General features: G+C 39.3%; 1 protein-coding gene across 2 annotated transcripts in view; it reads right to left on the bottom strand.

Moving 5' to 3' along the window:
• Positions 1 to 9,678, bottom strand: part of LOC109040333 (uncharacterized) — a 109,635-nt gene extending 99,957 nt beyond the window's left edge. Inside the window, exons 1-3 of one of the 2 annotated variants that reach the window (XM_072296266.1) lie at positions 9,461 to 9,678; positions 7,639 to 8,152; positions 5,945 to 6,079 (exon numbers count right to left, since the gene is read on the bottom strand). In XM_072296266.1, coding sequence (XP_072152367.1) covers positions 5,945 to 6,079; positions 7,639 to 8,152; positions 9,461 to 9,478 — 667 coding nt within the window. In that variant the 5' untranslated portion in view covers positions 9,479 to 9,678. The remainder of the gene's footprint in view (positions 1 to 5,944; positions 6,080 to 7,638; positions 8,153 to 9,460) is intronic. The other variant, XM_072296267.1, reaches the window with a different exon arrangement.
• Between the last annotated feature and the right edge of the window lie 4,951 nt (positions 9,679 to 14,629).

Below are 14,629 nucleotides of genomic sequence, written 5' to 3'. Positions count from 1 at the left end.
AGGTACCATGAAAATTATGCCATTACTTACTTGATGGGTGCAGCTAACTCAAAAAGAGAGGCCGGATAAAGCGATGAGTCGGGGGAAAACGAGCGGTTCGGGTTGACAGAAAGTTCTTAAATCTACTCCATCACCAGAAAATAGAATTTGAGAACTTTCTCCCACCCCCCCAAACCTTATCCCTGTTGCAGTCAATCCTTCGAACATCTGATCTGAAATTTTGCCCCCGAATTTTTACCAAAAACATGAAAAATAAAAACACGTTTTTGTGCAAAAACACATCATGTTTTTGGTAAAAATTCGGGGGCAAAATTTCAGATCAGATGTTCGAAGGATTGACTGCAACAGGGATAAGGTTTGGGGGGGTGGGAGAAAGTTCTCAAATTCTATTTTCTGGTGATGGAGTAGATTTAAGAACTTTCTGTCAACCCGAACCGCTCGTTTTCCCCCGACTCATCGCTTTATCCGGCCTCTCTTTTTGAGTTAGCTGCACCCATCAAGTAAGTAATGGCATAATTTTCATGGTTGCAACGCGATTTGGGTCATTTTGACGAATTTTAAATCAAAAGCTGGCAACACTGCAACTCTAAATTGTTCAAATATGCCTTTTCTTATCGAAAACTCTCAGATTCCACATTTTTCGTGAAATTTTGGAGGAAATCACACCTCGAAACCTTCATTTTATCATCAAATTCGATATTTTTGAGTCCGCAAATTGGCAACGCTGCCGCGGGGGGCAAAAAGTTTTGTATGGGCATGAAAATTTCAGAAAAGTCATATCTTATACCAGGTTAATACATACTAAAAGTTCAGATCGGTCACGGCAAGGATGAGAGAGAAAAGGTTCAACTTGCCGCCCCGTGCTCAGTGTGCTATTTTACCCTTAAAAAACCCCAAAAATTCGATTACTTTTCAAAAATCTCAAACACTCTACTTCGAAATTGGCCAAAACCCCATCAGACAGTACCCTACTACAACTTACAATTTGAATTTTTGATTTTGAATGGAAATCACACTCCGAAACCTTCATTTTATCATTAAATTCGATATTTTGGAGTCCGCAACTTGGCAACGCTGCCGCGGGAGCAAAAAAATTTGTATGGGCATGAAAATTTCAGAAAAGTCCCATCTTGTACCAGGTAAAAACATACTAAAAATTCAGATCGGTCAAGGCAAGGATGAGGGAGAGGGGGTTTAATTAGTCGCCCGGAGGCCAATTTTGCTATTTTACCCCTAAAAAACCACAAAAATGCGATTATTTTTCGAGGAGCTCCGACAACCTATTTCGAAATTGCCCAAAAACCCATCAGGGAGTACCCCACTACAACTTCCAACTTGAATTTTTGATGTACAACAAAGTCGCATTTAAAGTGAGTTCAGGGGCACCGGGCAAAACAAACGTTTCGATCGGGCATGCCGATCGAGCACTTCGATCGAGCATTTCGATCGAACATTTCGATCGAGCAGTTTCGATCGAAACAGGTTTTCGAACGATCATCGAAATAATCGATCGATCGATCGATCGGTTCGGGGACAGGCCTAGCCTGAACCTACCTTCCAAACACAATGAAAATGTCCACATGTCGTCATTCTTCTGAGACCTTGTGTTCCCTTTTTTGGATATTTTTCTTTACTTCAACACGTTCCTAGAGGGTAGATTTTATGGCTAGAAAGCCAAATGGCAGGGCATAGCAACATTTGGTCGATACCCCCCCCCCCCCCCTCCTCGTAAGCTTGCGCTTCATGGCTAAAATACCAAACAAGAAGATGCGGCCACATTCGATCACCTTCCCAGTGATCTTTTTAGCCTCCCCCTTTTCTTTTCAAAAATTTTCGGGTTACCAAGTTGTTTCATCGTAAAGCAGGGGTGCAAACTTTTCTAGGCTTCTGCAATTTTCTGCAGCGCGCAAGGTTTTTGCCAAAAGGTCAGGACGACACCCTGATCAAAATTTTGTAAAAGCTTTGGAAGAAAGTTCAGTTTCAGAGGGTTGCCACAGAATTTAGAAAATAAAATTCCCTGACATTCCCTTAATTTCCCTGACACATTTTGGCGAAATTCCCTGACAACTGAAGATGTGATGGATGGTTAAAAAGGCATAATTGAAAATAGTTTTCAGGTAAAATTTGTTCAAAACCTCAAACCTATTCTAGAAAGCATATGAGGGTGATTTAATAAATTTACCCTGACATTTTCGTAATTTTCCCTAACATTTCCGGGTTTTCCCTGACATTTCTCAGTTTACCTTGCCCGTGGCAACCCTGGCTTTCAGCAGAAAGCAAGTCAACACAACGCGCTGACGGATCATTCCATGCATAATCAGACCAGTGATTTGACCTGACCCCTTCAGAACTGAATGAAATTTGGCACTCTCATTCTGTTCACTGAGCTGAGTTAAAAAACATAAATTTTACTTTTTTTTGATGCCTCGTTCACTTTTTGTTGAGCTTCAGAGTTCTGGCAAGTTAACAGGCATCAGCACCTTTAAGAGTCTGTAACTTTAGAACAATTGATTCGAGCTGAACTGTCTTGGTATCAATGAAAAGCCCCTTAAATGAACTTTTAATTTATATATATCACAATTTGACATAACCTCAAATTTTTTTGTTAACAAATTGTAAAGTCGAAAATTGAAATATCTGAAAAAGGGGCAAATTAAATCGCACGAAATTTTGAATGGAGGTTGGTTATACCGCGGGGAATTTGGATGCAAAAATTCAGGGTGGAGACTTAATAGAGTCAAAAGTAATGAGCCAAAAAAGTTCGTTTTTCTCGAAAGCGAAGGCGCGGTGGGTGACGCGAGCGGCCCCGAGCCGCAGCGTTCCCGGAACCGGCTCGCCTGGATCACGACGTCCGTCGGCAACGCAAAAGGCGGCCTGAGATATTCCAGGAAAGCCGCGGGTTGGGGGCAGCTCGCGTTGACCGCCGCGCTTTTGCACTTGGGAAAATCGGACTTCTTTTGCTATAACTTTTGACTCTATCAAGTCTCCAATCTGAATTTTTGCATCAGGATTCAAAATTTCGTACAATTTGATTTACCCAATTTCGAGATATTTCAATTTTCGAATTTACAATTTTTTAACAAAAAATTTTGAAGTTATTTCAAATAGTGTTATGTATGAGTAAAAAGTGCATTAAAGGGGCTTTTCATTGATTTCAGAACAGTTTAGCTCGGATCAACCGTTCTAAAGTTACAGACTCTTAACAGTGCTGATGTCTGTTAACTTACCCGAACTCTGAAGCTCAACAAAAATTGAACGAGGCATCAAAAAAAAAAAAAAAAATTAAAATTCATGTCTTTCAACTCAGCTCAGGGAACAGAATGAGTGCATCAAACTTTCAATTCTGGAGGGGTTAGGTCAAAAAGTGCCAATTTTTGGTCTGATTTGACATGGAATGACCCTGACTTAACCTGAACCCCCCCCCCTCCAAAAAAAAAACCCATCAGCCTCTGTAATTTTTAGGGCATGTCCACAATGTGGTCGCAACTGCACAGTTTAGAACAATTTGCATCCCTCTCGTACGACATACCAATAAAGACATTGCACTCTTTGTTCAATTCAATCAAAAAATAAGTGCCACCCTACTACCACTTTGCTGCAGCAAAGGTTCTCCCCAAAGATATCACTAGCACCGTTCACACTTAGCTGCTACTTTGCCAAACATCTAAAAATTGTTTTAATCTTTGGTGGCCTCTTTGATGGGGATAAAAGGGCATTTTAAACTGAGCGATGTAAATTTCATTATTTTTCTCGTAAAGTACTCAAACAGTGTATGACCTATAAAAATTTCAAAGCCGTAGGAACATTTTAAAGGGAGGAAAAAAATTCGCGAAATGACGAAAAAACGCGTCTTCGCACGCCACGCTCGGAACTTTAGGCTCTTTGAGGCGCGTTTTAAAACAATTTTTTCTCAATTTTTAGTTTTTTCCCTTTATTTTCTCATCAAATGAAACCACTTGCAGAGTTCCGCACTTTAAACTCCGTAAATGTAAAAATAAGGGCCACCCTACGCGAGTAACCTCTTCTGAAATAGCAATGTTGACCATTTCAGCGCCAAAATCCGGTACTTTACGTGGGGCTTAAGGACTCGATCGACTTGAAACCTTTTCTGACGATGCTAGGGCATGCCTTTTGAAACACTGAAAACAAAAACTAGAGAATTTAGTGTTACAATCTTGATGGCGTGCGAGTAAACCGTTGCCAAAAGAGCCATTTTAACCGTTTCAGCGCCAAAAAAACCATTTTTTCCGTGGGACGCACCACGCGTGAAGGCTTGACATTTTTTTGGGTAACAACTGGATATATTATCTACATTTAAAGGAAAAAACAAAAAATGTATGTGTCCTTATTTTTTTTAAAACCGCTAAAATCTGAAAAAATTGGAAATTGACGATTTTTACGAATTTTTTTAGGGGTCTAAATAAGGTACAATAAATTTGATTTTCTTTACCCAAGAATCTGACTGGTCTGATGAGTAATTGGTGAAATTTTGGTGCATTTTTATCGAAAATTGCGGGAGATGTGAAATAAAACGTGAAAATACCCTAAAATTCCCTGAAAAATGGGGTTTTCGGGGCTGGAGGGAGGGGGGGTGGTTGGGGTAAGGAGGGTAAAATTGCCCAAAACCATGTTTTCAGGACCTCCTGAAAGGGTTTAGACCTTTCAATTCAAATTCCGTGAGGAGGGGCATTTTGGTGCCCTTACCCAGGGATACCCTTTCTGAGGAAAAAGGGTTTTTTAAAATGGGAAGGTCAATTGGGAATATCGGAAGGCTAAGAGCGTTCGACACCCCTGCATCCTTTACTTAATTAGCTTTGAAAGGAAATATTACAAGTATCCTTGAAATACTTATTTTCAGGGCTAATAGAAGATAATTTTTTTAGGTTATAACAACAAACATTTTTGAAATCAGGATACTGTCATCCTCTGGGGCAAGCGCCATTTATGCTGAGCTACCATGTTGCCAAAGTTCCTGAATTTGCCCAATTTTTTATGGAAAAACTAACCTACAGAATCACTTGAAAATTTCACCCGATATTGCTTTTGTCATCAAGATTGATCCTTGAAATTTTCATAAATGGTTAAGTGCAAAAGTTTACATCAAAGATTAAAACAATTTTTAGATGTTTGGCAACGTAGCAGCTAAGTGTGAACGGTGCTAGTGATACCTTTGGGGAGAACCTTTGCCGCAGCAAAGGGGTAGTAGGGTGGCACTTATTTTTTTATTGAATTGAACAAAGAATGCAATGTCTTTACTGGTATGTCGAACGAGAGGGGTGGAAATTGTTCTAAACTGTGCAGTTGCGACCACATTGTGGACATGCCCTAAAAATTACAGAGACTGATGGGTTTTTTTTCTTTGGAGGGGAAGGGGGGTTCAGGTTAAGTCAGGGTCATTCCATGTCAAATCAGACCAAAAATTGGCACTTTTTGACCTAACCCCTCCAGAATTGAAAGTTTGGTGCACTCATTCTGTTCCCTGAGCTGAGTTGAAAAACATAAATTTTAATTTTTTTTTAAAGTGAGAAGGGGCATCTTGGTGCCATTACCCAGGGATACCCTTTCCAGAAGATGACTCTTATACGACTCTGTGCAAGATAACAGCTGCAGAATTGCAAAAAATCTCTTGATTTTGGCGATTTCCTCATTTTTGAACTCAGTTTTTGGGACGTTCCTGTTTTTACAAGCAATTAATAGGGACCCGCCCGCTCATGTGGTCGAAAAGTTTTTGCATCCCTGGATCTAACTCTGATTAGAAAAGTCAGATTTTAGGCTCAGTCCTATGGCATGTTATAAGTGTACCCTACCATTCCCCAATTCATGAAATGTCTAGATTGCAGCTATTGAATCCCACCCGCCAAATAACATTAATTAATTCTTACCTACCCCTTCATTCTCTTGAAACCAAGCAGTGGAACTAAAAACTAATGGAACTAAATTATACCTCCGTAAAGGGCACCAAGCTTCTTCAGTCTCATCTTTGCATCTTGCCTGGTCAAATCTGAATGAGTGGTCTCTGCCTCTTCAATATCTTGGGGGTCCGCTTCGATTGTGACTTCCTCTCCGGGTCGAATGATGCCTACGCAAGAAAAAAAATAAAATCAAGATTAAGTAAAAGACACATCTTTCACAGAAAAGCATTTGACTTGAAAGCTGGATATGTAGAAGAATTGCTCGGATTTTTAGCTTGAGCTGAAACAAAAGTTGTGCAGCTTGTTCTATACACAGATAGGTCTTCCGGTATGCAAAGATCTTGAGGTATGAAGAGGGACCCCAGGCCCCCCAGGGGTTTCCTCTGAAAATTTCTCAAAAAATGTTATCCAGGGTCCACAAAAGTTTTGAACTTTAAAATTTCTTGACATTCCCAGACTCTTCAATGACCCTTCGTAGAAAATTCTATGACTTTTAGACAGAGCCAAAATTTTTCGATTTTTCAAGTCCCAAACTTCCTCCTGGCCCTTGTACTGCTCACAGTCCACTGATAGACGTGAAAATAGTAGAGTTCAGACTGTCAAAGAGACAATTAACAATAATAGCAATGTAAAGCATTACCAACATTAGTTTTAATGTTTACCGCATTCGTGATCACATTCAAATTCCTAGACTTTCCATTTACTTACAATATCTCTTGTCACAACCTCATCATTTTTGCGCCTTACTATATTACATTTTCAACTCTTTGAATTATTATTAGACAGCATCTTTCATACAGTTCACAAAAGGAGATTAAAGCCTGAACATTTGCTGACCCGGGACTGCACAAGTGTCATTAACCTGATCATTCATGTAACACGCTCACATTCGGAGCAGTACCGATTACCTGCTTTCTAAAACATTACTCAAAAAACAAACATGGTCGACATGTTTCTTCACTTTTCCTTGAATCCTGGGGATAAGCAGTTCAGTACCGAATGAAATACACAATAAATGCTAATTCTCCAGCTCTCTGTCCCTGTATAACTATTTAAAATTCAGATTGAAAAAGGAAGACAAATCCTAGGAAATTCTTGATTTGCATTAGTAAGTTTTGCACTTTTCAACTCCTCACTTAGAGGAAACCATGACTGAATGAAGCCTCATTCAACAGCGGCCCGATTATTGAAACTATGTCAGCCCGATACGACAAGACATAGCCCTATCTTAACCATGCAATATATCGCAATTCGATGTCTTATCGGGCTGCTTTAAACTTTCAATAATCGGCCCGCAGGAGAGACTCATTTGCATCAAATTACAACGTTGCAGCCATATATTTTTCAAGACAGAAAGCTCAAATATGTGCTAATTTTGCGAAAGGTTACGGATAATAATGTTTAGACACATTGCGATGGTGAAGCTGCAAAAACATGCATCTCATTTTGGTCTTTTAAAATCTCTGCTCCCATTTTATCTTGTCAAAGTAGAACAATGCAGCACTATTGCTAGTTTTCACAGAGTATTCCTCACTCCAAGAAGAAAATTTGGGGAAGTTTTCGCTGTAGTCCGCTGAGTGCTTATTTTCAAATTTGGAAAATAAATTATCGCAGGAAGTCTGAAGCATTACAAATTGGGATACGCATTTTTGCAATTTCAATGTTGATTGTTAACTAATTACAGACAAATATGAAGGAATTGCACGAACAGATGAAAGCTACTTACAATGTGTCTCAGGATCTGCAGCTGTCATATCAGAGGAAAGAGCAGAAGTTTTTTGAGGAGATTGTACACTGACATCGACATTAAAAGTGGACTTTCCTCCTTGTCTGCTGAAAAAATACTTTGAATCAGGTTTCTGAATATCAGTTGCAGTAAAATCCACTTGTGCTCTGAATGGTGATCGTTCCTTCAATCGATTTTTTGATGAAACTAAATTTACTCCTGTTGACAAGGATGAACTTTCTTCAGTTTTTTTGCTGCCTAAAAATGGTGCGTTTTCATCTACTCCATCAACCGCTGCATCTGAACTTGATGAGGTATCATGTGAATGCACATAATGTGGAGATTTAGTGTCATTCATAAACTTCCTTGTACAAGGTTCTGAGTCAACAGCATTTGTGAAGTTTGGTTCCTTCAACGGTGAGACATTTGGCTGGATGCCGATTCTCAGACCGTCTGTGATTTTCAATTGATTTTTGAGGCGATCCTTTCGTGCTTTAGCCCGTTCCATCATCCGCTAAAAAATGGGGGGGAAAAAACAAAAGTGAAAAACTGAAGCAACTCTTTAAAAAACCATTTAAATTGATTACAGATAGATAATATGTTGTGACTAAAGGGGACGAAAACCAAAAAAACAAGTAGAGCTTAAAATTGAAAGCTCAAAGCACCTGATGAACAGTACTGAAAGTTGCACCTTTAAACTCCACTCTGTTTGGCCGCTATGATATGCGGTTACTTGCCACCTGCTTTCAGTTTTTTTTAGGTATTCAGTTTAAGAGGATGTAAGTACAACTGTGTCAGGAGGTTGACTAGGAGCAAAAGCAGTTCCCTACTGACAGAATTGACATCTTATCCAGTCATCCCCTGTGTAATGATGGTTATTCTTGTGGATTTTCTGTTGAGGAGCTCTGCAGTTATGTTTTCAACGTTCAATTTGGTTCGGTGAAGTTCAGTACAAGTAATTGGAATTCACACCAAATAAGTTTACGCACTTTCAGACTGAGACAGAAGATCCGCCAGCTTGATTCTTACTTTTACTTTCCATGCCAAAATTTGGGCAGACTATCTTCATTTCACATGGATGCCAGCTTCAATTCTTTGTATCAATAGGGAGATAGAATAGGGGATTGTAGAATAGGGGGATGGGTAGATTCTCCATGTGTGTTCGTTTCTTTGGATTTTCTTAACGTCTCCGATAGACAGTACTATCTACCACTTATGTGAATTCATGCCCTCTCCTACCTTCAACCTTTATTAGTCTCTCTGTACCAGCTGCCGATTCGTATGGAACCGCAGCCAAAAATGTAGCGGTCCAATTATGTACCAGACCTAAAAGAGGCTCGATAGTAAAAATGGTAGGAGAGGGAAAGGGGTCACCTACCACTTGTCTGAAAATTTCTTCATCAGGAGTGGTGTAATAAGTGCAACAACATATATGGGTCTCTTGCAATGAACCACAAAATTTGATTCCTGAAAAATAATCTTTGAGTAATGACTGATATGGTACGACAACCCAAGGAACAGTACTAGAACCTGCGAGCTGATTAGGGAAAATTTAAAGCAGCACGATACGACATCATAATACAATTTGTATGGTTAAAATAGGTCTGTGTTTTGTCTCATCCCATCGACGTACATTCAATGATCCAGCTCTTGACCGATCAAGACAGATTTGTCGTAGTATCAAGAGTGAGGTTATGGTGTTTAAGCATGGAAATCTTTTGTTTAAATGATTTCTAAAAAGCACAAATGTTTAGACTTGTTCCTTACCCCCTGAGTAGTTTGGAGGGGTTTTGAATAAGAGATGGAGAAAACGAATACAGACCTCAGTGAATGAATCCATTGTGAAGAAATTTGATTCACAAAATTAAGATAAGTGTGCCTGGAAAAGCGGATATGGATAAATTATGTTTGCCTTTGGCATTAACACTAATTAAAAACAGTCTGTAATCAATCTGAGATCTGAGAACCTTCGAATTGTAACCGTTGACGTATAACGTATAATACAATCGTGTTATAAGTCAATGATTGACACCAAGGCGGATAAAGAATGGTGGTCGCATTTCGATTTTGGCTGCCATCTTGAAGCGTTGTGACGTCAGAAGGGTACGGGTTATGCCGTGCAATCCGAGGTTGAGTCGGCCCCCCCGGCCTCGGCCAGCTCATGTACCCGATGTACCCGATACCGTGTGACGTCCAGAGGGTACGAAATGCGACCACCATTCTTTATCCGCCTTGGATTGACACATTGAGATTATAACGGCCGGTAACGAACCAAAGACATAAAGACGGAGTGCTCGTATCTAAAAGCACGGGGAAAAAGTGAAGCTAGGTTCGGCGCTGCGCATTTGTGTGAGTGTGTAAATGAGCGCGGGAATCCATGGCGGCAAACGGAAATTTGATTTGAACTTGTCCTCTTGATTTTCCTTATTTCTTCTTCGAAACGTGTTTTAAATGCTTAAAACGATTATATTAAGAAAGTTCGGTCTGCGTCCTAATATATTACACCTACTTTTGCTCGGTAACAGGCAGTAATCTCAGATAAAGTTAGTTTTTCTTCTGCTTATGGTGGTTCTGCAGGTTCAAACAGGCCGTTACAGTTCTAGATCTACGTTACTCCCAAATGAAATTAATCGGTCGACGACGGACCGAAACTAACCTAAAGTTAAAAAAATATGAGTGTGTACCTGAATTTGGGCAAAAATCAACCTAAAATACTTTGTTTCCGCAATTTTATTTATTAGTTCCCGCCCTACATTTGAATTCAAACTTGTCCCGATTTCGCCGCCAATCCTCTAGCCAATAGTAGAGGTGATTGAAAAGAAGCTCTAGAAGCTTCATTTTTTGCTTTTAGTGCTCCGTCTTCATGTCTTTGTAACGAACGGTTGAAATTGTTGAAATTCGATACATCAAACGGCTGAGATTGTATCGATATCGATTGGTTCAGTTCAAAACATAAACATAGCCTCAAAAGTAAATTCAGAAATCTGAGAGAACGGGTCTTTTAAAACATATTTTTTATTCTTTTGAGTACCAAATGCCAATTCAAAGTGAATTGTCAGGAAATTTCTCATTTTCAGCTTTTCCATCGGTTTGAGGTTATGTTCTATTGTCTTGAACCAAACGATACATCGAACCGTTATCGATTACGGTCTATCAGACGCTCAATTGGGGGGGGCGGGACATTACCTACAACGGCATTACCTCCAAAAATCCAACATGGTCGAGCGAGAGATCGAAACTTTGGCATTGTGCCCAAATCGATCGGTCGATGTTTCGAGATGTAAGGCTGTCTCGAATTTTACGATGTTGCCAAACCAAAAAGTAAGCATGAGATTTCTTTATAGGTGTTTCTGACTAGAGTCCCTTTATACCCAGAGTTACGACAACTCGATTATCAGCTGACTGACAGCCGGCCTTGGCTGGCCATGGAAGCCGAAACGAGTGCACCCAAACGAACGATATTGAGGGATAAGGATCAGGAATCCTGCGATGTCTGTCACACAAAAACAACAACATCAATAAATTGATCAGTTAAAAAGAAAATGAGATTGGTTTGTGAATAATTTCTTGATCTATTTTCATTTTGGACCGATGGAAATAACAATTTACTCTTGATAAACCACAATTAGGTAATATTTTCATTATTCTTGTTCACATACGAGGTACCGCCATCTTGGTGCACTCGTTTCGGCCTCCATGAGCGAGAACCAATCAGAATTGGATTTTTTTTTAGGCCACTTTCAGCCCAACCCTGGCCCAACCAAAAGTGAGTTGTCGTAACTCTGGGTATAATAGTCAGTGTGAAATTGTGAGACAATCTGATAATCGCTGATAACTCTCGAAACATGATCATGAGCGTGAATTAAGAGTTAGAGGAGGTTAGAATCCATTAAGTGAAATTATCAATTAGTATCTCATAGACTTTTCCTAGAGTCCCTTTATACCCAGAGTTACGACAACTCGATTATCAGCTGACTGACAGCCGGCCTTGGCTGGCCATGGAGGCCGAAACGAGTGCACCCAAACGAACGATATTGGGGGATAAGGATCAGGAATCCTGCGATGTCTGTCACACAGAAACAACAACATCAACAAATTGATCAATTAAAAAGAAAATGAGATTGGTTTGTGAATAATTTCTTAATCTATTTTCATTTTGGACCGATGGCAATAACAATTTACTCTTGATAAACCACAATTAGGTATAGGTAATATTTTCATTATTCTTGTTCACATACGAGGTACCGCCATCTCGGTGCACTCGTTTCGGCCTCCATGAGCGAGAACCAATCAGAATTGGATTTTTTTTAGGCCACTTTCAGCCCAACCCTGGCCCTACCAAAAGTGAGTTGTCGTAACTCTGGGTATAAAGGGACTCTAACTTTTCCCCTAGTACTCGTGGATCGGGAGACTTGTAATTTAGTATTGGTGATGTGATTAGATTCGTGAAAAAGTGTAACCACATTGCTTGCTTTTAACTAGAGTCCCTTTATACTGAGAGTCAAGACAATTCAGCTCATGGATGTCACAAACGGGAATAAAGATTACAGAAATTGAACGTTTTTCGTAATCTTTGATCGGCCCATTCTCAAATGCCTTTCTCCGTTCCTCCTCTCATTCCGTTTGTTCCTTGCCGAACCCGTAATTCCCTGGTCCATTCCAGATTATAATCTTTGCAATTGGTGAAAATGTAATCTTTATTCCCGTTTGTGACACTGTGGAGGCCTAAAATACGGGAACCAATCAGAAATGGATTCAAATTGTCTTGACTCTCAGTATAAAGGGACTCTACTTTTAACTAGCGCTTATCGTATTGATGCAATAATTGTCATCAGTTTGTTTCCTCTACTACATAACCGCACCCTTATGAAGGCAGATGAAGAATAAAAATGGTTACTTCAGTTGTTACTCTTTTCTAAATTTTATGTTTTGGCGTCTCCGCTCCGAAATCACAAGGCTGCCGTGTTCCCTAGCTATGCAGATCGCTTGCTAAGTCTGCCCCCTGTGGAAAGTCTAATCATACCTAAGTTCTCTCCAGTTGAAATTTCTCTACTTCAGTGTACGCAAAATAATATTTTGCAGCTGAAGAACACAGCATCTCTCTTGCGGCTATGAAACAATTGAAACAATCCAGTTTATTCTCTCCGAGTTAGTTCATCCAGGATGTCACCATGCTCTTCCACAACTCTTAGTGTTTAAAAAATTAATGGGCTCCATTAATTAATGTTCGACAATGTTGTGGAAAAGCACGTCGATAGTCCGTCTAAGCATCGAAGGAGAAGTACATTTGCATGAAGGTTTGTCAATTCTGGCTTAAAGTAAGTCATGTACCAGCCTTCCACCTATCAGCACATCTTAGAGCGCAAGTTTTCTGTCAAAGAGAACCAATTCTGCATTTTCAGCCAATGATCTACCTTTTTTAGAATCCTTTCAGATGTTCCAGTGACTTACTTGAAAATTTCAAAACTAAAAAAGATTGTTATAACCGTGAAATTGTATGATGTGGCAGTTAATCAGTATTTGACTCTGAAATATATACCCCGCATAGATCTTGATTTAAGAGTTGTAAAGTAAAGTCTTCAAGAAGAGTGGGTCTTCAAGAGTCCTCAAGACCCGCGCTGGGTAACAGAGGTGGAAAAGTCACACGTAACCCAGAGGATAGTCGACAAGGGATTAGTAAAAGACGTAATTCACCAAGTACATATATTTACTTACGGTGAGTTCTCATCAGTTAATATAAACATAACCTCACTTTCTTCTTTTACAAGGAGATAATAGAATATATATAGATAGCAGCATAGAGTAAGAGTAGTTAGAGGTAAACTCTCCCCTATAGAAGCCCTAAGAACTATACCATCATTGCAGCCTGATTAGAGCTTTTTTTGAAAGTTGATTTCTTCCTTACGGAAAAAAATCAGCAATTCGCGAAAAATTTGAAAAAAAAAATAGGAATAGTTGGTTAATAAATTAGGTATCATATACAAGAGCTCCGCAGAGTGACGGAAAATTTCAAGGGAGATATTGTGGCAATTTCACGTAAAACTTATGAAACTTATGCTAACTTATGCGAATGAATGAGGCTACTTCTGAACCAACCAAAAAAAATAAAAATTAAATTTTGAATTTTTTATGAGATGAACTTCGTTGGAAAAAAAACATTGTTAGTTGAACTTGCAAATCGTCGGCGTGATTTGTTACAGGCTGCGGAACCAACCCGTAAAAAGTGAGTTAAAATGCTGTGAATATCCACCGAAAAAATTAAATTGCTGATTTAACAGTTTTGTACTTACCTACAAACTGTCCGACTTGTTCCAAATGAGGGGTTTGGAGGACAAGGCGCATAAATGCAGTTTTTGAAAAATTTAAGATATTAATGATATTAAGTAAAATTAGTCTTAATGCATATTCTGTGGAAAACTCGTTCCAAATTTCCAATTTTAAAGCATGAAAGAGTCAGTTTGAGCTTTCTCTCCGCCATATGGATCCATGTAATTTCGAAACTTTAAACACGCATTTCTCGGAATAGCAAAAACTGCACTTATATGCCCCCCAATAATATCCATTTTCAATAATGGAAAGCTAATTGAGCTACGGGGGTGGTTGCATTAGCATTTTTTAATTGTAAAATTTACAATGAAACACGTCGAACACCTCTTTTAACCACAAAATTGTTGAATCAGCAATTTCATTTTCTTCCGTGCCGCATTGCAAATTTGATACTTCATGTGAATTTCTAAGACGAACGCCGCACGTTCGCCTCAAAAAAAGTGTGTGTGGGTGGGTGGGTGCTTAGAAGAGCTATAAAATACGTAATTCTGAAATTCAGATTTTTTTCTTTCTCCCTCATCTTCATATAACCCACCTGTGTAACATACTGCACTACTCAAAAAAGAAGACGAAAAAAAACCTAACGTTTTGTATGATCCCCTTCCTCGAATTAGTATTCTCTAAGTAATGAATTTTGAATGAAATTTCGAAATAGTCGGCCTCC

This window comes from Bemisia tabaci, chromosome 2 (genome assembly GCF_918797505.1).
Source record: "Bemisia tabaci chromosome 2, PGI_BMITA_v3".
NCBI lineage: Eukaryota > Metazoa > Arthropoda > Insecta > Hemiptera > Aleyrodidae > Bemisia > Bemisia tabaci.
The sequence above is the reverse complement of the archived record's forward strand: the minus strand, read 5'-3'. Positions and strand labels throughout refer to the sequence as shown.